The sequence below is a fragment of the Vipera ursinii genome (genome assembly GCF_947247035.1).
Source record: "Vipera ursinii genome assembly, chromosome: 4".
NCBI lineage: Eukaryota > Metazoa > Chordata > Lepidosauria > Squamata > Viperidae > Vipera > Vipera ursinii.
Window position 1 is genome coordinate 13,794,249 of NC_139514.1, and position 22,429 is coordinate 13,816,677.

Here is a 22,429-nt window from a genome sequence, read left to right on the forward strand (position 1 = left end):
CCCATTTCTACATTAGGACAGGAAGTAGAAAGCAAACCATAGCCAAGGATTCTACTAATTGGTATCTCTGGGGCTAAAGGTGGGCAGAAAAATGAGGATGCACTACATAAGTGGGTGAGAAGATTTTCTCAATTTATTTTTAATTGTTATAAGGCATTTTAGGTTATATCTATCCTTCCAAATTTACAATTCTCTGAAAAAAAACAACAACAACCAGTCTGCCATTATTAGCAGCCTGAGGGCTGTAAAGGGGCTTTGGGGGGCTGCCAATTCCAGGTTGGCCAATCCAGGGCAGAGAATCACTAGAAGTGTTGGATTGGGAATTCTCGGAATTGAAGTCCATTCATCTTAAACTTGCCAAGTTTGAAAAGCACTGTTTTAAGAGATCAGAGAATGTTGCCTCAGTTTTTTTTTAACCTGCCAATTTTTTTCCCATCTAGATAGGATGTGGAGTTTACACTGGCAGCTAGCAAATAAATTTTACCACCATTTAAATTTTATGTCCAGGCTTCCCCCTTTGCTTTTCCATAACAATCATTTTTAAGGAGATTATAATAAATAGCACTACTAAGCATTCTGCTTTTGGAAAATGTGTCTCGTCAAAGATTTTCTGCACTTCCTGGTACAAAATCAGTGCTCTGGGGACATCTACTCGCAGACAGCTCTTCCCCAGTTTTAAGCTGGGCTCTTTCATACATTTTCTTGGTTAATTTCACTTTATAGCTTTACATCCCTTTTTACAACGGTGCCTTTGTTGAAGTTACTGTTCCCTCTTACATTTGCTGTTTCCCTTAGGCTGTTCTGATGTCTTATTAGCCCAGGTTTTCATCTTTCCTCCTCCGCCATCTTTTATCTCTCTGAAGATTAAAGCTCATTTTCAAACTTGTTTGATACATGATATGAAAAACACAGGCATTAAAAAAAAGAAACAGGGCAAGAAAGCATCTTTTTTTTTGTTTTTGAAGGAGGCCCTGTATAATCATTCCTGCTTGATTCCAAGACAGAGAAGACAGAGCACACTCTTTAGGTCAGTGGTCCCCAATGTTAAGTTGTGGGCTCTTGGGTACAGGAATGATGACACGAGGCTGAGTACAGGATAACTCATACTTTATTCTTGCTGGAACTGTACTGAAACTTGGGCTGCAACCAGCCACAATATATAGGCTAGCCCCTAGGCAGCAGCCAATGGGTTTGAACCCACTCTTGCTGCCTGGGGATAGCCAATTGCAGGACTGGAGGCAGCCAGTCTGGGTTGCTGGAGAGCCCTTGGCTGCTCCAGCAATGCACGTGGTGTATCACCACAAGCCCAGTACATAACACCCAACCTTTGTGGCTTGGCAGCCTGGCTGGTGAGGGAAAGGGAAAGTGGCCCACACAAATAGTTCCTAATAGGGCTATTGGGGTTCCCTGCTCTAGGGTAATGAAATTCAGACAATTTCAGGGAAGCAAGGATTATCCGTTTAGTGATTACTTTGCTTCAGTAAGGTCCCTGGCGTTCCCAGGTGATTATGGCTGAGGTGAAGCATGATCTAGAATAACATCAGTACTGGAACCAAGTCAGGAGGCCAAAAGCCCTGGATTAGAAGCAGCAAAATGGCACAGAGGTGCTTTCTCGCAGAAGGTAAAAGGTAAAGGTTTCCCTCTCAGTCGTGTCCCATTCTAGGGCATCTCCATTTTTTGGCTGAGGGAGCCAGCTTTGTCCAAAGACAATTTCTGTGGTCATCTGACCAGCATAGCTATATGACAAAGGCACACAGAATGCTGTTACCTCCCCCCCCCAAAGTGGTACCTATTCATCTACTCGTATTTGCCTGCTTTTGAACTGCTAGGTAGGCAGGAGCTGGAGCTTACCCCGCCACACAGAGCTCAGGTCTTGAACCTGGGCTGCCAGCTATCCTACTGACAAGCTTTAAACACTGAGCCATTTTGTAGAAGGCCCCAACTATTTTTTACCTGCTTTGAAGGAGTGCATGGATTCACTCATTTCTTCTTTTCGCAATTCTGTACTGCCAATGAATATTAAAACAAATTCAATCAGTGCAAACAATAGATAAAAAGCGTGGTGTTTAAAATGTAAAATAGCAAAACAATAACCAGTAAAATGGAAAAGAAATAACAAAAGAGAAAGCTAAATCAAGAGGGAAGAAGGAATGGAGTTAGCTACTGCAGCAGCCATCATTTTCCTCCCTCCCGCTATTCTTTTTTCGTCAAACAAAATTCAGCATGGTTTTATTGACATATAAGCCTGATGGATCGATTTCGGCCTTGACCATTGATACCCAACATTCCTGGAAGGTTTCATGCATGCTATAGACTCATTGTGCAGCCTGAGACAAAATACTATGAATATAATTGACACATTCCATATGAAATGTCCTGATATCTCATTTATTGTTCCTACTAAAACATGTTAGTGTATGAGTAATCCTCATTTAATGACTGGTCATTTTACAACTATTTGAAGTTATGACAGCCATAGAACCAGTGCTTTAGAGCCCATAAAGGACCCCGGCCATTGTGAATTGTCATGCCCCCCCCCAAACTTACAGTCACATGATGGCATTTGGGCAGGTCAGCTTTACAGCTGGTCATCATGGTATTCTGTGGTCACAGGACTGCACTTTGCAATGTTGTTTTTTGGTTTCCATCAAAAAAGTGCCCATTCAAATGAATGGGTTTGCTTTACAACCATGGCATTCACTTAATGACCACTGTGAAAAAGGCCAGGAAATTACTTCTGGCAAGTGAATTATGACTGCAGTGACTTGTGACTATAATTCTGGATTCAATTACGGTGGTAAGTCAAGGACTACCTCTAAAATATTCTGGTCAACAATTCTTTCTGTCATCACTGTAATGCTCCTTTTAGCTTAGTGAAATTATTATGGTGCCTCTTGAAATTCTTGATATTTTGCTTAAGGAATCAGTTACAAATTGGCCTCCAGTTGTGCTGTGAGGAAAATGGATGACAAGCAAGAATATCCTCCTTCCCTCAAGATTTGTTTTCAGTCTTTTCAAAACTCTTTTGCTTTTCATTTATGTTTGTCAGAATTCCACCTGAGAATCAGTGTCAACATTTACTTTCAAGAGAGCTTCTGGAGAATTCTAAGAGCAAGACTTAATCATAACCATAGAGGATAAGTAGGATCAGTGGCATTACTTATCTATTTCTCCTTGCACTAAATATTTTGCATTTTATTGTTCCACATCTCACTGTTGATTGATACTTCAGAAGAACTCACTTGATCATAAACAGCAGAAAGCCCAGTAGACAATATGGCATTCACCATGATTCAGTGTAAAAGATATAGCTACATCTCAAAACCTAGCAACATGTTTCTAAAAGCCATTTTTTGACAAGCACTAGAGGGAGGGGAGGGATGAAAATATATAGAAGTAGTTTTTTATTCAGATGTTTCATCTGGTTGTTTATCAAAATACGATGATACTCAAAAGAAAGGACGTCAAATCTGTTTTTGAACAACCTTTCCTGTGAATTAATTTGACTTGTATATTTATGCTCTGCATTCTATGAATGGGAGAAATTCAATCAATCACTTTATGTGCATAAACAAATCAAAACTTACTGACTAAGAGAGAGATCAAAAGAAAGCCATCCTTTGAATCAGGCAGCATCCAAAATGTTTTGATGCAGTTGTTAGCTTTAGTAGTGTCAGTTCACCCCTCCCCCCCAAAAAAAGAAATCATAACAACATAAAAATATGAAAGTATGAATAAAAGAGTATTTGTTGTTGTTAGTTGCAAAGTCGTGTCCGACCTATCGCGACCCTATGGACAACATTCCTCCAGGCCTTCCTGTCCTCTACCATCTTCTGGAGTCCATTTAAGCTCATGCCTACTGCTTCAGTGACTCCATCCAGCCACCTCCTTCTCTGTCGTCCCCTTCTTCTATTGCCCTCAATCTTTCCCAGCATTAGGCTCTTCTCCAGTGAGTCCTTCCTTCTCATTAGGTGGCCAAAGTATTTGACTTTTAGCTTCAGGATCTGGCCTTCTAAAGAGCAGTCAGGGTTGAGCTCCTCTAGAACTGACCGGTTTGATCGCCTTGCAGTCCAAGGGACTCGCAGGAGTCTTCTCCAGCACCATAGTTCAAAGGCTTCAATTCTTTGGTGCTCAGCCTTTCTTATGGTCCAACTTTCACAGCCATACATTGCAACTAGGAAGACCATAGCCTTGACTATACGCACTTTTGTTGACAGGGTGATGTCTCTGCTTTTTAGTGTGCTGTCTAGATTTGCCATGGCTTTCCTCCCCAGGAGCAAGCGTCTTTTAATTTCTTGGCTACAGTCCCCATCTGCAGTGATCTTGGAGCCCAGGAAAATAAAATCTGTCACTACCTCCATTTCTTCCCCATCTATTTGCCAGGAATTAAGAGGGCAAGTTGCCATGATCTTGGTTTTCTTAATGTTTAGTTTCAACCCAGGTTTTGCACTCTCCTTCTTCACTCGCAACAAGAGGCTCTTTAGTTCCTCTTCACTTTCTGCCATTAGAGTGGTATCATCTGCATATCTTAAGTTGTTGATGTTTCTTCCAGCAATCTTAATTCCAACTTTTGATTCATCTAGCCCTGCCTTTCTCATGATGTGCTCTGCATATAAGTTAAATAGGCAAGGCGACAGTACACAGCCTTGCTGGACTCCTTTCCAAATTTTGAACCAATCAGTGGTTCCGTGTCCAGTTCTCACTGTTGCTTCTTGGCCCGCATATAGGTTTCTCAAGAGACAAATAAGATGGTCTGGTACGCCCATCTCTTTAAGGACTTGCCACAGTTTGTTATGATCCACACAATCAAAGGCTTTAGCATAGTCAATGAAGCAGAAGTAGATGTTTTTCTGGAACTCTCTAGCTTTCTCCATGATCCAGTGTATGTTAGCAATTTGATCTGTAGTTCCTCTGCCTCTTCGAAATCCTGCCTGTACTTCTGGTAGTTCTCAATCCACATACTGCTGGAGTCTAGCTTGTAGGATTTTAAGCATAACTTTACTAGCGTGAGAAATGAGTGCAATGGTGCGATAGTTTAAACATTCTTTGGCACTGCCTTTCTTTGGAATTGGAATGTAAACTGATCTTTTCCAATCCTGTGGCCACTGTTGAGTTTTCCAAATTTGCTGGCAAATTGAGTGTAGCACTTTTACTGCATTGTCTTTTAAGATTTTGAATAGCTCAGCTGGAATACTGTCACCTCCACTAGCTTTGTTGTTGCTCAGCTTTTCTAAGGCCCACTTCACTTCCCATTCTAGGATGTCTGGCTCGAGGTCAGTGACCACCTCATTGTGGTTATCAGGGACGTTAAGCTCATTCTTGTATAGTTCTTCTGTGTAATTTTTCCACCTCTTCTTAATCTCTTCTGCCTCTGTTAGGTCCCTGCCATTTTGGTCCTTTATCATGCCCATTTTTGCATTAAACGTTCCCTTCATCTCTCCAATTTCCTTGAAGAGATCTCTGGTCCTCCCTATTCTATTGTTTTCTTCTATTTCTTTGCACTGTTCATTTAAGAAGGCATTCTTTTTTTTATTGAAAAGTTTTAAAATACATTTTATCTTTCACAATCCCCCCTCCCCCCACCCCTACCTATCCCTCCCTACCCCTCCCCCCATTGCCCCCTCCCCCCGACTTCCCAGAGCTAAGTACAAGGTATAAAAACAAAGAACAATCATGAACATCCCTATGCTAACAACAATAAACTCTTAAATCTATCGCTCTCTAGCTCATATAAGATAACTACAAGCAATATTAATATTACATATAAAAAGAAAGAAAACAGAAAAAAGAAAGGAAGACTTATTCAAATGATAAATGAAACTTTTTAGTCCCATATTTGTTCTGGATATAATCAATCCACTTTTTCCACTCCATAATATATCGTTCTTGCGAATGTTCTTTCAAGTAAGCCGAGATCTTTCCCATTTCCGCCAGGTCAGAAACCTTTAGAGTCCAAAGAAGGCATTCTTATCTCTTCTAGCTATTCTCTGGAATTCTGCATTTAATTGGGCATATCTTTCTTTTTCTCCCTTGCCTTTCACTTCCCTCCTTTCCTCAGCTATTTGCAAAGCTTCCTCAGACAGCCAATTTGCTTTCTTGCATTTCTTTTTCTTTGGGATGATTTTGGTTGCTACCTGTTGTGCAATGTTGCGAACCACTGTCCATAGTTCTTCAGGCACTCTGTCTATCAGATCTAATTCCTTAATTTGTCACCTCTACTGTATATTGAACAGGGATATGATTTAATTCATACCTGAGTGGCCTAGCACTTTTCCCTACTTTCTTTAATTTAAGCCTAAACTTTGCAACAAGAAGCTCATGGTCTGAGCCACAGTCAGCTCCTGGTCTTGTTTTTACTGACTGTATAGAGCTTCTCCATCTTTGGCTGCAGAGCATATAGTCAATCTGATTTCTGTGTTGACCGTCTGGTGATGTCCATGTGTAAAGCCGTCTCTTGGGTTGTTGGAAAGGTGTTTGGTATGACCATCATATTCTCTTGACAAAATTCTATCAGCCTGTGCCCTGCTTCATTTTGTACTCCAAGGCCAAACTTGCCTGTTATTCCAGTTATCTTTTGGCTTCCTACTTTAGCATTCCAATCCCCCATTATGATAAGGACATCATTTTTTGGTGTTAGTTCTATAAGGTGCTGTAGGGCTTCATAGAACCGGTTAATTTCATCCTCTTCAGCACCGGTGGTTGGGGCATAGACTTGGACTACTGTGATATTGAATGGTTTGCCTTGGATTCGAACTGAGATCATTCTGTCATTTTGAGGATTGTATCCCAGTATTGCTTTTCCTACTCTTTTATTGACTATGAAGGCTACTCTATTTCTTCTGAGGGATTCTTGCCTGCAGTAGTATACCTGATGGTCATCTGAATTAAATTCACCCATTCCTGTCCATTTTAGTTCGCTGATACCTAAGATGTCGATGTTTAGTCTTGTCATCTCTTGTTTGACCACGTCCAGCTTTCCTCGATTCATGGATCTTACATTCCAGGTTCCTATGGAGAAAAAATCTTTACAGCATCGGACTTTGTAACTCCATAACGCATTCAAAAAGATAGTCTATAAAGTCATAATTGAACTGTAGGCTAAGATGAATCTTTAAACCTCTTTGAAGGCTATTAATAAGCAGATGTTACTTAAAATAGAGCATGGGGGCTTGTGTGGTTCAATCTCTCGGATGGTGATCAGCCCACATTCTAAACCCAACTTCTACTGTTTGACGGGCTGAGTTCCTGTCATTTGCTCCAGTTTCTGCCTACTTAGCAGTTCAAAATAGTCTGTTTTCCCACCAGTGGTACCTAGCTGTATACCTAGTTAGTGGTACCTAGCAAGTAGATAGCTAGGTACCACTGGTAGGAAAATTTACAAGGAAGGACCCCTCAACCAGGAATCCCCCAGACAATGATGGTGTCATGGTTTATCTTTTCAACATGGAGGTGACTTGTTGAGGTGCTTCCAACTTGAATATAGTAGTAGGAGTTAAAATAAAGTTCCATAACTGTGGCCTATCATGTCTGTAGGAATGCGCCTTGAGCCTGCCTTTTTAATTGCTTTGACTTTGGGACATGTGAATATGTTCCCCAGTTCTGAAGCCCAGTCAAAAGAGTCCTTCAAGAATTTCGATTCACTTCCTAGTTCCCATGGAGAGGGAAAGACTACTGAGGTCAGAGTCTACATTACTGCTTTGTGCAGGAATCCAAATTGAATCAAACAGACAAGCAGACAGCTTCAACACATTCAATGAAGGTGAAATGATTACATTATTAATAGGTTCTGCTACTGAATAGCTGTTACCTTTTTACCCGTCAGAGTTAGGAGTAGCCAAATTCTAAAGATCTCAAAAAAGAACATCTTCCAACTTTCATCCATGTTCAATCATATATTAAAGGACTAGCTAGGATTTGTGTTACTTTCCCCCAAGTTGACAATTCTTGTGCAACACGAATTCTTCTTTATGTTTCCACTGGTTACAGCTAAGCAACCATCAAACAACCTTGTACCTGGCATTTTTAGAATGCTTTAGAGAATATAAAATATTGATATCAAACATACCTCTGCACATTTTATTTTACCAAGCCTACATGGTAGGATAGGCTCACTATTCCCCTTACTGCAGGTGGACAACAGTGATGAAATGAAGAGGTGGCTTGCTTAAGACCTAAGTGATTTCATGGCAAAGGTAAAGTTTTAACTGGAGAGGTTACAGCTCAGTTTATAAGCTCCTTTGTAGAAAATAGGGTTTATGGGTAGAAAACATTCCCTTCTTGTGGAGTTTGAGGCATCACAGATTAATTAACAGAGCTGACTTGCTTTGGCAATAGAACAAAACACAACCATTTCCCATTCACTCGCTAAAGCTGTTGGCAGGATTTGTGTGCAGCAATATGGAATGACTCTACAAAATATAATTAAACCCCACTGGCTATTTTTGGCAGCCTTTTCCTCTGTAGAACATACTTATTGATCTCTTGTTAGGAAACAAGGGAGGAGATTCATGGCATTATAAGACTGTTAGCCTGAACAATTCCTTCTTTTCTGTCACACCAAGAAAGCTCTACAACCAATACAGCCACTCCTTGTTTAGTGACTATTCAAAGTTACAACAACACTGAAAAAAGGGACTTATGATCACTTCTCACACTGACGCTGGTTGCAACATCCCCATGGTAACTTGATCAAAATTCAGATGCTTGGCAACTAACCCCTATTTATGACAGTTGCAGTGTCCCTGGGTCATGTGATCACTTTTTGTCACCTTCTGACAAGCAAAGTCAATGGGGAAGCAAGATTCACATAACAATGGTGTAACTAACTTAACAACTGCAGTGATTCACTTAAACAACTGTGGCAAGAAAGGTCGTAAAATGGGCCAAAATTCACTTAACAATTGTCTTGCTTAGCAATGGAAATTTTGGGCTCAGTTGTAGTTGTAGGTCAAGGACTACCTGTATTAAATGTAGCTCTTTTTAAGTGAACAAGAAATTCAGCATCACCACAATGACACCAAATCTTACTGAATAAATATGCCTTCAAATTTTAGAACCAAGAAAGTTACACTGATTAGCTGGAGGCTGTTTTATTCCCCCTCTCTCTAGCTCCTTCTCCTTCCCCAAAGCATCTTATCTGTATTTTTTGAGGATTATTTTATTTATTTTTCCTATTACAATATCAGGTAACTACAATAACATAATTTTAAGTTCCAATACCGGATAAGTATAGAAACTGTAAAAAAATAATAATCTACTATGTAAATAAAAAGACAGGTACATGGGAAAACTTTTCATACAGTATATAAGGAGTACACCAGATTGCAATCTCTTGCTATTAAGGTAAATCATAAACTCCAACCAAGTTTGATCAAACTGTGGTTCCTGCTTGTGAAATCTAATTATGTTAACTGTGATTATTTTTTTTCTTTTGTGGCAAAGGCTTTTCTAATCCACAACTCAGTTGTTATACTGTGATATATTATCTAAAATTTTCCATTGTTGCACAATTATTGTTTTGGCTGTATAAACCCTAAACTTTTTTTTATTGCCTAACTGGAGTAAGGGATGTAAAAGAATGTAGCCAAGGATTTTGTCTGGTACAGGATCAGCACTCTGTCCCCCCTGGAAAAACAATGAAAAGCAGAAGCATATATCTGAAAAGAAAGCACTGTTAAAAAATCAGCACAAAGAGGAATAGTTAGGTTTTTGGAAAAAAACTCATATCGGGGGAAAAAATATGCTAAGAGGCACTAAGCAATGGATAAAAACCAAACTTTATGCGTTCATTTTAAGTAAATATTTTATGCACACTGGATGCAGACTTTCACTTACATGCACATCGGTGGTGTTTCTGCTCTTGCATTAATGATACCTAAGGAATCTGTATTGTTCCCACTGCACAGTTTTGCCTTCTAACTGAAATACAGAATAGGAAACTCCTACTTGTGACAACCACTTTGTAGCAATTCACTTACCTGTCTGCTGTTGATGAAAGTAACACCTCCTTTCTCCTCCTTCTGTTTGAGACTGAAGAAGAGTTTTGGCTGTTTAATGAGTTCTAACGTTCAATGAATGCCCTCTTTATGGCAGTCTTAACCTTCTTCTCAGACTTGCACAGAAGCCTGAACAAAAAAGGAGCTGCTATAATAAAGAAGAAGTGCCGTGCTCAAACTGAGCTGAAGCATTTCTTCAAAATCATTCTGGAAACGCACTTGGGCCTGCTAGCTTGCATGAGCCTGTGAGAAATGGAAATAGGCATAAACAATAGGAGTTGATCATTCTGTGGTAGAATGTAGTCTGGATTCCCAGGATAGATGGGCTGCATTCCAAAGGGCAAAGGGACTGCAAAGTTTGGTCAACGGGAAGAAGGTTAAGACAGTTCCTCTCTAGCAATTCACAGAAGATACCTACAGTAATGGTGGAAGCTTGTTAAAGACATATTCTTCCAGGAAGGAGACATTTTCTGACAAGGAGAACAATTAATCAGTGGAATAGCTTGCCTCCTGGAGTTGTGACATTTCCCTCCCTGGATGCTTTTAAAAAAGAAGACTGGACAATTATTTGACTGGGATGGTATAAGATCTCCTACCTTGAGTAGGGGGTTGGACTAGACCTCTGAGGTCTCTTCCAACAGTATGTTTTTATGTTGCTTTAGTCTGGCAAGATTCTGTCTATAGGTGGAAAACAATAAAGGAATTAAAGGTAAAGGTAAAGGTTCCCCTGCACATGTGTGCTAGTCGTTTCTGACTCTAGGGGCCGGTGCTCATCTTCATTTCAAAGCCGAAGAGCCAGTGCTTGTCCGAGGATGTCTCTGTGGTCATGTGGCCAGCATGACTAGATGCCAAAGGCACACAGAACACTGTTCCCTTCCCAGCGGAGTGGTCCCTATTTTTCTACTTGCATTTTTACGTGCTTTCGAACTGCTAGGTTGTCAGAAGCTGGGATGAGTAACAGGTGCTGACTCTGTTACGCGGCACTCGGGATTCGACCCGCTAAACTGCCGACCTTCTGATCGACAAGCTCAGTGTCCTAACCCACTGAGCCACCGCGTCCCTAATAAAGGAAATACTCAGATGTAATTCTATATGTCATTCTTGGGGCATGACAATTGGTTAGGTTTAGGGGTATCCACAGATTGTAGGGTGAAAAATGTCAAAGGGGAAGCCACAGCCATGCAGTTGAAGCCCTGGCTTTTTTTTTTGTAGGTGGGTCACAGTAGACATAAAAAAAGGGATGAGCGGCTGTGGCTGCCCTCTTGATATCCTTCATTCTTTTGAGGGGAGTGCCTTTGGCCAGTCTGACAATCACCCCTTTATCTTAGCCTGCAACACTTTAGAATTGACTAATATTCAGCTTTTGAAATTTAACCCTTTAGAAGTTCCAGTACTGTTATCTGTATCTGGCTCCATCCAATTAGCTTTAACATGCCAGAGAAAAAATTTGCTGTCTAAAACAAGACTGAGGGCAGAACATTCAGGAGATATAATTAAACATGCTAGCAGCTTCTTTACCAAAGTAAAATGTATTTAATTAGAGCACACACTGCATTATTCAGAGCAATGCTGTTTGTAGCAAGCACAAACCTATGGTTTCTGTGGAAACAGGGTCAGAAAGCTATAGGGAAATGTCAGCTATGGGGAGGGCTCTGGCATGGGGGCTTCACCTTGAGGGTCCCTCAGGTTCATCTTTCTAACAAATCACATTAGAAGTATTCTAATGTGGTAGAAAGGAACAGAAGACCTATTACAAGAAATAAGCACAGCTCTGAGACACAGCTTCCCTTACATTAAAATTTAAGGAAATTTAAGTATTCCTCCCCTTGAGGAATATATCAGATCATCAGTTGGGGTGCTATAAAACAGTGATTTTTAGAACCTGACTTGGTGAAGTCCTGAGATTCCTAAGAGATTATTTCCCCCCCCCAAAAGGAAGACAATTCTATCCCAATTTCTCAGGGCAATTCTATCCCAATTTCTCTGAGTCCTTCGGGAGATAGGGTGGCATATAAGTCCCAATAATAAATAAATAAATAAATAAATAAATAAATAAATAAATAAATAAATAAATAAATAAATAAATAACCCCCCTTTCCCCTTAAAGCAGCAGTAGTAGTTCAGAAACATTTCCTCCTGATCTTCCCATGGAATGGGGTGGAAATCAGGGAGACTGCTGTAGTAATAATAACACCACTAGAAAGTGTATATAAGTAGTATTAACTTCACTGGCAAATGTAAGCACAATAATTGCACGAATATCACACATATTCTTCTTCTTAAGCTAGCTACAGGACTGGAACTTTCTGGTGTTGTTCCAGCCAAGTACTAACCAGGTCTCACCCTGTTTAGCTTTTCAAATTCATTCAATGTTGGCTATGAATTGCCAAAACTGTAGGCTATGTCTACAAAGTCACTACAAGCTAAGATTTCTACCAAGCTTTAGTTTTAAATGAGTGCCTTCAAGTCAGTCTTGACTCCTAATACCTAAGTAGAGAAGGCCCTGAAGTTTTCATTTTTCAGATATGGTTTGCCATTGCTTCCTTCCTAGAGCTGAGAATGACTGTCACAAAATCTTTCATCTCCCTTTCAGCCTCAGGCAGGACTAGAACTCATGTTCTTCCAGCATCTAGCCCCGTGCCTTTAACCACTAAATCAACTGATACTCTATTAAGTGGGTATAGAAGTTCATAATTAACTGATCTTAAATAGAGTGCCACACAGCGTAGTGCAGTGTAGTGGTGAGGGTGAGGGTGATGGACTAAACACAGGAAGACCCAGGTTCAAATCTCCCTCAACCAAAGAAGCTCCATGAATACCTATCCTTGGCTAGTTTCTTTCTTTCTTTCTTTCTTTCTTTCTTTCTTTCTTTCTTTCTTTCTTTCTTTCTTTCTTTCTTTCTTCCTTCCTTCCTTCCTTCCTTCCTTCCTTCCTTCCTTCCTTCTTTCTTTCTTTCTTTCTTTCTTTCTTTCTTTCTTTCTTTCTTTCTTTCTTTCTTTCTGCACAGCTTGTCTTACAGGATTTTTGTTAGCAAGATAAAATGAAGACAGTTATGTAAGTTGCTTTGAGCTTCTGGGGGGGGGAAAGAAGTTTTTAAATCTACTTAATAAATAGTAATAATGAACCGCATTTTCAAAAAACTAGCCTTTCTACAATAGTCAAGAATAATGAGCCGGGACACAGGACCTTCGGTGTTCATGCTGATGAAATATTATGTTTTAATCCATTGTTAATAAAGCAACTATGGAATCAATATGTGTATAATCTGTGCATGTTTTTAAAGAGGTCCATCTGTTCTGAGTCAGCCAGACTTCCCTTCAAGGGATTGTGCATTCAGGATGGATATATTCAACATGATGCTGCTCTGTTCATATTTTTATCCTAATGGTGGTAAGAATTTTGCTTGGACGCAAAGCATCTGTTTGCCTTTACCCAACATATGTTGGGGAGCTCTTGTTAAATCTGCTCTAGAAATAACCTTTCAGGTTTTCCTGTCTCACTTAGAATTGAAAGCTCTCACGGGCTGGTGGTTAAGATGCTACAGAAAACACATTAAAGAATCTCTTGGGATTACATAATGAGCTTCAATTGGCCAAGCACCTCCGAACTGAGACTTTACGGTTGATAGAAAAAATGAAATGAGGAAATGTAAGTCTCTTTTTCTGTAGGCAGGACAAGAAGCAATGGATGGAAACTAATCAGGGAGAAAACCAAACTAGAACCAAGGAAAAATGTCCTCGCAGTGAGAACAATTAATCGTGGAATGACTTGCCTCTAGAAGTTGTGGGTGCTCCAAATGCTGGAGGTTTTCCAGAAGAGATTCAACAACCATTTGCCTGAAATGGTATAGGGCTTCCTGCTTGAGCAGGGGGTTGGACTGGAAGAATAACTCTGTTATTCTGCTATTCCATGAAGATCATTGGGGACTCTTTCCCAGTTGCTTCTTCACACAAAAAATGAGAAATGGTTTAAGAAAATAAATTATTATTTGCTTGTTGTTTCAATCAGTGCTTTTTTGTAAAAAAAACAAAACAAAAAAAACCCTGCCAGAACTCACGCACAGCTCCGGCTCCAGTCAAAAGCTCTTTATGGAATGGGGGTCAGGGGTGGGGGGATAGAAGAAACCGCTTTAGGGAGCTTCCAAGGAGCAGATCATGTGAGCAGCGTCAGCTGATGGACGCCATTGCTGCAGCTTTTGAGAGGGCGCTTGTTCAGAGCTGGCATGTCTTCTGCCACCTCATCCTCCCCCGCCTCTGATAACGCAGAGGCTTCCTCCGGAGCCAGAGTGACCAAGGTGGCAGCTGCGCTGCTGCTTTGGGAGTGCATCTGGTCCCTCAAGAGATTCACTCCAGGAGTCAGTCCTGGTCCCCGGTGGCCAACCCCGGGGTGAGGACAAGTGGTGGTGGTGTGGGGAGCCCCATGAACCAAGGCAGAGAAGAGGGCCTGCTTTCAGGGCCCTGGAAGTGTTTTGGGGTCAAACTTCAATGCCCCTGATTTCCCTGGGCAGTTTCCTTTCACTGAGCCAGAGCTTTACAGGTAGTCCTTGAGTTACGAGTGTAATTGAGCCTGTGTCAAGTTTCCGACGTATGGACTTTTCAAGTGACTCTGAGGCATTGTTTACCTTAAAAAGTCCTTTATTAGCCTAATACACCGGCAAATGCTTGCTCGAAAGAAGCTGGAATCTGAAATCTCCGCCCCTTGCACAATATATTAATACATAATTCTCCACCTTTCTAATTTCGTCATTAATCATATTCTCCAATTAATTTAAAGAATCCGTTTCCCTTCCGTTAGAAGACCACCAAAGCCTTATCTTCTTTAGGGAGAAAAATGGCCTTGAAAAGTGCAATCCTACTCATTCCCTCTCCTAACCTTAAACTAAAACAATACACAAGTCTTAAAGCAATACACAAGTTTAACATATGAAACGGCTACTTCTTCATCTCTTGTCAAGCAATAACATTCGATGTTAGCAGCGTTGACAGCCTGCTCATTCCATTTGTAACTCAAAAACTCACAGAGTGAATTTTGTTCCTTTAATGAGATCACTCTCTGCCTCATTGAAACGCTTGCAGCTTGTTAAGTAAACATGAGGTATCTCAGGGTGGGGAGCCACAGAATTGTTCTGCAGCCATAGATCTGGCTCTGGAGGTCTTTTCCAGGTGTCCGGAGCCCATATTGGGCCACAGGGGGCTATGGACGCATCCCCTGGCCTCAGATCAGAGCAGCAGCAGGAACTGTGCCAGAGAGGAGACAGATCTTTTTTAGGTGAGTCCCGCATGGCAGGAAGGGACGGAGAAGCATGAGAGCATTAAGTGAACGCTTGGGGATTACCTGTACTCTCACTGGCAGCTTAAAAGGAACTGGTTCTTCCGTTCAAAAAAAGGTGCCGGAACACCGTTTGGTGCATTCTATGACAAAAAAAGCACTGGTTTTGATTAGCCTTTCTCATATTTGGCAGTTTAAAGATTCATGGACCTCAACTTCTGGAATTCCCCAGCCAGAATGATGGGAATTGAAGTCCATACATTTGAATGTTGCCAAGGTTAGACTATCCTGAACTTAGAATACTGAGGCAGGAGAGGGATATGGATTTGGATTTAGGAATCCAATATCATGGAGTTAAGTTCTACTTTTATTGTAAAGCTGTAGTAACAGAATCTGAAAGCAATCCCCACTCCCTCCCTCTCTTCCTCCCTCTCTCTCTTTCCACACCAATGGGAGGCACATAGATTTTGAGCTGAGGGAGGAGCTCAGTCAAAAACTCTTTTGAAAGAAATTATTTTCAACTGGTGCCAAAAGAATCATAGTACAAGGCTGGCTGGAGAGGATAAATCCCTGCAATGGTGGGATTCAAATACGTGAGCAAATGGTTCTCTGTGTGGATGCCACTTCCAGAAGTCCATTCTGGGCCTGGGCAACAAAAAAATTAGCTACCGGTTCTGCTGAACTGGTGTGAACTGGCTGAATCAATCCCTGTCTGTTTATCTTGTGATTATTTAACTTATTTGGCCAAGAATCTGAAAACTGAAACTTTACAGGAGACAAAAAACAAAATGGGGAAATTTCTCAGTGACAATCAGCTAGTTTTTCTCATATATATATATATATATATATATATATATATATATATATATATATATATATATATATATATATGTTTAAGTATTTGTCAAGGTTTTTTGAATGGACCTTGCTAATTAACTCTTTCATTCCTGTTTTGGCCCGGCTCAGGGCTTATCCACAGGAACTAGTCAACTTATGACAGCTCATTATTTGTGCAAATTATTCAAATTGCTAATAAAGAATTTGGGAGGCTAAGATGATCATTTCGAACTATTTATGTTCTCATCAGTTAGTCATACCCTTTATCTGAGATTCGAACCCGGGTTCGAATCTCAGATAAAGGGTATGACTAACTGATGAGAACATAAATAGTTCGAAATGATCATCTTAGCCTCCCAAATTCTTTATTAGCAATTTGAATAATTTGCATATATATATATATATATATATTTCAGGTCAACTCTACAACAATATGCATTTTTACTTCATATATACAGTATATCAATTTAACAATTCCTTTTGAGGAATTATGTTATGGAAAGTGCAAGAAAAAGAGGACAAGAAAGGAAAGGGGAAAGGAAAAGGAAAGATGTAGGAGATGACAAGGTTGAGCCTGAGGGAGGAGTCAAATACATCATCAATGTTGAGTCTCTTCATGCTCATAAGAGATCTAGGTTCAGTCCATTTTGAATTCCATTGACTCTTATCAACCACCAATTTGCTTTGACCAATTGTCAGAATCCATTTATATCACATTTCATAAATGTATGGTTAGAATACTGGGCCTATCTTAGGGATTCTGCCATCTCTACGGGGGGGGGGGGAGAGAGAGGATGTTTATTCAGATTGCCATAGGCTGTTTTCAAAGACCAGGAAAACTTTTGATCTGGGGGAAACAGGGGGAGAGAGAGATCTGGTTCGTATCTCCATTTGAAACTGAAAGGAAGAAGAAAATAACAGTAAAACGCAAGAAGTTTTCCCTTTCCCACGAAAGGGCCTGACACCTAAGTAACTGATGTGAGCCTGACCAAATGGACTCGAGGGGGGGGGTTTGAAACGGGAATGCTTTATATAGTATTGAAATGTAACTCAATGTCAGATCCCGTCTTGTATTGCCACAACCGATCTCATCCTAGTAAACTTTTCCTTTTGGACAAACTTGGATCCAGGAGTTCTTATTTCCTAAGATGTGAATTGGGGTGGGTCCTGACAGATTCTTGTAGATTCTTGCAATAAACCTTTATGTTCATTTGAACTGCATGGATTTCTTGATTTCCCTTGCTTGACAAAAGGGAAGGGAATTAGATACATCATATCTCTTCATACCTTGGCCTCCCTGCAAATGTACTTGCTTCTGTCAGCCCCTCTCAGTAGTCTAAACCAGAAAATCAATTCCACGTGAAGGTTTAAACTACTTTTATTCAGATTGGCTATAATAACAAGACCTTGCAAGACTGATATGCTGGACTTCTTCCTCCTTCTTATCATTTAGTGAAATAGGGAGACATCTATTTAAGTCAGTTCAGAATGTTATCTAGTTCAGGGGTGTCAAGCTGCCAGCCCAGCAATGCAAAAAAAGTTGCGATACGTCGCGACACATCACGTGATGCGGCGAGTTTGACACCCGTGATCTAGTTGTTCTAGACTTTAAAAATGCTTCTGTCCCTTTTACCTAGACAATTTTTTTCCTCTACAATTGTTTCTCCACCAAGGCCATTTTTCTACTCTCTACAGTTTTCACCATATCCATATATCACTTGCCCTTTGGAACCAGTTACCTGTAGAGCTTAGGACTGCCCCTGATTTTTGTTCGTTCCGCCAGGACCTGAAGACCTGGCTCTTTGAGCTTTCTGGCCAGGACTGAGAATTTTTAATTTTTAACTTATTGTAATTGGGTTTTTTAATCAGAGTTATAGGGGTTTTAGATTTTCAATCAAGGATAATTTAATCTATTTTAATTGCTATTAACTTTTGTATTGTAATATTGTTTTAATTGCCTTGTGAACCGCCCTGGGTCCTACGGGAGAAGGGCGGTATATAAGTTATAATAATAATAATAATAATAATAATAATAATAATAATAATAATAATAATAATAATAATAATAATAAAAATAAAAAATTCATTTTATTTTATTAAATTTATATACCGCCCTTTCCCGAAGGACTCAGGGCAGTTTACAGGGCATTTAAAACAACCAGTACAAAAGTTAAAAACAAATTAAAAAAAGATTAAATCATCCCTAAAGTTAAAAACCCCAGTTAAAAATTCTCAGCCTGAGATAATAATAATAATAATAATAATAATAATAATAATAATAATAATAATAATAATAATAATAATAACAACACGATTACCTTTCTCCCATTATCTCTGCTAGTTCTACCAGATCTAGCAGGAATGTTTCCTTGCAGATGTTTCATTACCTGATCAAATAACATCATCAGAACTAGAAGCCAGTGGAGTTTGCTCTCTGTTAATGGTCAGTACATTGTCCGATCAGTGTTGCTGAATATCTGTTTTTTTCCCCCCTTGGGTAATTTCTTGATTAGGTTAGTGCTATTTCCTTTCATTCTTTAAACTCCCCACCTCCCATGTTTTGCTTTATAAACTTTACAGAATAAAAGAGTTGGAAGGGAACTTGGAGGTCTTCTAACCCAATGCCCTGCTTGAGCAGGAGACACTATATCATTCCAGACAGGTGGTTGTCCAATCTCTTCTTAAAGGCTCCAGGCACCACAACTTCTTAAGGCAAGGTGTTCCATTAGTTGATTGTTCTCACTGTCAGGAAATTTCTCCTTAGTTCTAGGTTGCTTCTTTCCTTGGTTAGTTTCCATCCACTGCTTCTTGCCCTGTGTTCAGGTGCTTTGGAAAATAAGTTGACCCCTTAGCAGTCCCTTGATTATAGGAACACTGATATCATGTTACCCCTTGTCCTTTTTTTCATTAAACTAGACATACCCAATTCCTTCAACCATTCTTCATAAGTTTTACTTCCAGCCCCCTTATTTGTTGCTCTTTTCTGCACTAATGAACTTCATGAATTCTACCCTACCACATATTTCTCAGTCTTCTTCCTCTTGATCTTCATATATTTGTTTTGTGATTCAGTCCTCACTGATTCTCCCTCAATGTATTAAACCACGTCAACGTATTTCTTTTGCACTGATGCCGCACTTTTGTATTCAGTCCACGTCCATATCCATCATTCTGTAGTTCATCTCTTAAAAAGTAATAATAATAATAATAATGTAAGTTAATCAGAAAACTGTAAAAGACAGAAGATTCATTCTAACTCAACTTTATAAACCAAATTAATTTACTTAATAAAAAAGTATGTGTTTTGTCTGTGTGTGAGAAAAAAACAGTCAGGGACAGAAAAGGTTATTATCGGTTGATGATATTGCACCTCTGCAAAGTTTCAGAACATAAAATCAGAACATCCTGGTCTAGCTGAGTCCCCAAGTTCACCATTCTGCAGCTGTTGTTCAAAGATCGAGAGACTCCAGACCTACCACTGCCCCCTGATGTGTAATTTCAGCCAGATGGTCTGATGACTAACTTGAAAAATGATTAGGTGGGAGAAAAAGGTTCCAAAACAAAACCCTGAGTACCTACACTCCAGAAATGAATACAAAAGTGCTGATGGTTGATACATGTGTACATTTTAAAAAAGAATAGAACAGCCTCTTCTTTCGAAATGTGGACCAATGGTTTGAAGAAACAAGACCCCGAAAGATGAGATAGTGTGGCCATTAGGTCCATGGTAGTCTTAACTAAAGTGCTTCATAAAAGGTTGGGTAATTGAATAGACTGCCCACTTGACTTGAGGAAAACTCTAATGTCTTTATTTGGGAAACAACTGGGAGAAACAATATCTGTACTGATAAGCTGTGTACCGACAGGTAATTGACAGAGATAAGCACTAATTTGGCTTGGAAATGTGATAAAATACAGACTAGAGCGGGGTGTCAAAATCAATTTCATTGAGGGCCACATCAGCATTGCGGTTGCCCTCAGGGGGCTGGGTGGGTATGGCCAGGGTGGGCATGGCCTACTGCGTGGGCGTGGCTAGAGTGCGTATGGCCTACTGGGTGGGCGTGGCCAGCTCTACATCGTTCGCATCAAGGGTGCCTATGGGGGCCTGGGCAGGAGTGGGACAGATCTGAGGGTCTCTGGCAGAATGAGGGTCTCTGGGCCAGGGCCAAGGCAGTAGGGGCCATTCCCTCACTGTTTCCAGGATGGCTTCGCGGGCCACATGAAACCACTTCACGGGCCGGATCTGGCTCCTGGGCCTTGTGTTTGACATGTCTGGTCTAGAGGGAGGGGCTCTTTCTCAGATGATAAAAAGACCCCTAGGTTTTGTAGACTGAAAGAGGGTTAAAATGGCTCCTCCCTAGCGATTCTCAGAGTACATCTGAAATTTTTGTAGATAGTTGCTTTGCTGGTGGTGTTGTCCAGTTTGGTAATGAAACATCTGCAAGAAAATATCCAGGCTGAGAGAGCCCCAAGGACTCCACAAATATTTTTTTTCCCCATGTATAATGCATATCGTTGGACTTTCCTGGTAGGGTCTACCTAGTGGATACTAAGCATTGTTATTACTGGAGTATATTTCTTGTAAACATGCAGTATATCCTTTTGTGTTCAGTTATAAAACCTGCTTCACAAACTCTTGCTCAGTTTAGAGTGCTTCAACCTCCAATAGTCAGTGGGTGATAAATCCGATTTTAGCTTTGCCTTAAGGACTCTGCTTGCAGACACTTTTTTAAAAAAATCCCAGTTCTTGACTACAAACGATATTTTATCTGAAGTCACTTTGAATGCACATTACAATAATTGCCAGCATTTGTCACTTGCAAAAAAAAGCCACTCATTATAATTCGTGGGTTATGTGCACATGAAATGCATTTATATTTCAAGGACTCATGGGAAAGAGGAATCAGCCTTATATCCAGTCAGACCATTGATCCAATTACTCCAGCCTTGTACACTGTTGGAAACACAGTCATAGATTTTTAAGCATAAGAGAGGAAGTCAGGATAATCAAAAATTAATTTGAAATCAAATATTAAAAGTAGAGTGAGTATAAAAGGAAGCCATATCCTGCAATTTTACTACTGTAATCAAGCTTGATTGATTGAATGAATGATTTGTGCTACAAATTTCATTGTTGACTCTCAGCAACTAGACAGATAGATGTCCCAAAGGTGCTTTTTTCAAAAGGCAACTAGACTTTCTTCTATTATTTTTTTTTCCTTTGAAAATGTTTTGCTTCTCATCTAAGGACCTTCTTCACTTCTAACATTCTTTGGGACAACCATGACATGGATGATTGAGAATCTCCATAGACATTTAGACAGATAGATGTTCTCCAGGATGATCTTTCCAATGCTGAAGAATAAAGGGTTGAGCAGAATTCTCTGGCACTGCATGTGAAGCATCTTGTCATTTGTAGACAGTTGCATTCATGCATCTATGAATTTTAATGTTCTAGCCAGGGTGCACTCAAACATCAAAGCACAAAACAGGAAGTTGGATCAACCAATCAGTCCATAGGGTACTCACCTCTGCACAACACACAATTGGGATTTAGGACAGTGGTGGGATTCATCTGGTTCGTACCCCTTTGGGAGAACTGGTAGCTAATTTTTTGTTACCCAGGCCGAGAATGGTCTTCTGGAAGAGGCATCCCCACAGAGAACTGATTGTTCACCTATTTGAATCCCACCACTGATTTAGGATGTGTTTGCACCAGTTCATCTGTGACCATCTGCAACTTACACTTACCTATCAACCCTTTCTCAGTCTAGATATGTGGCAATAGCTACTGACAATTGCAGCAACTCTACATCAGCCATAAAGCTTTTGGCTATAGAACATCCTCTTTGGTTGTCCAGACAACATTCTACTAGTTCAAAATATAGATGAAAAGAAAATGGATATTTGAGAACTTGGTATTGGTCTTATATCAATACATGTAATAACTGCTACCCAAGTTGAAACAATGACAGGAGAAGGTGCATGTGTATATATAAATGAAGCATTAATCTCATGGCATCTCCAGTGCACTCCCCCTCTTTTTCCCCCAAACAAGTTTACTGTTCTGACTTACACCAGTCATGTTCAGTTGCACACACTACATTTGGCTAGATGAGACTAGCATGCAAACATAGCGATGTATAAATAGCAGAAAGAAATATTAAGATTCGGAAAGGAGCTTTGATGGGGTGGGGGTCACTTCGCTCTGAAGAAATCATAGCAATTTTGGTGTTCATTTAAAATGTTTAATTGTTCTGACTGGAATGATAATGTTCTGATTGTGAGTTCCTAAGGATTTGTATGGTTTAATAGGTTTATGTTGTTGG

The 22,429-nt window shown here is 40.1% G+C and overlaps 1 protein-coding gene across 1 annotated transcript in view; it reads left to right on the forward strand.

The window, feature by feature from the left end:
- Positions 1-14,217: 14,217 nt before the first annotated feature.
- LOC310640320 (large ribosomal subunit protein mL46-like) overlaps positions 14,218-22,429 on the forward strand; it is a gene marked incomplete at its 5' end in the record, with an annotated part of 82,742 nt that continues 74,530 nt past the window's right edge. Inside the window, one exon of the mRNA XM_083362535.1 lies at positions 14,218-14,381. Coding sequence (XP_083218661.1) covers positions 14,218-14,381 — 164 coding nt within the window. The remainder of the gene's footprint in view (positions 14,382-22,429) is intronic.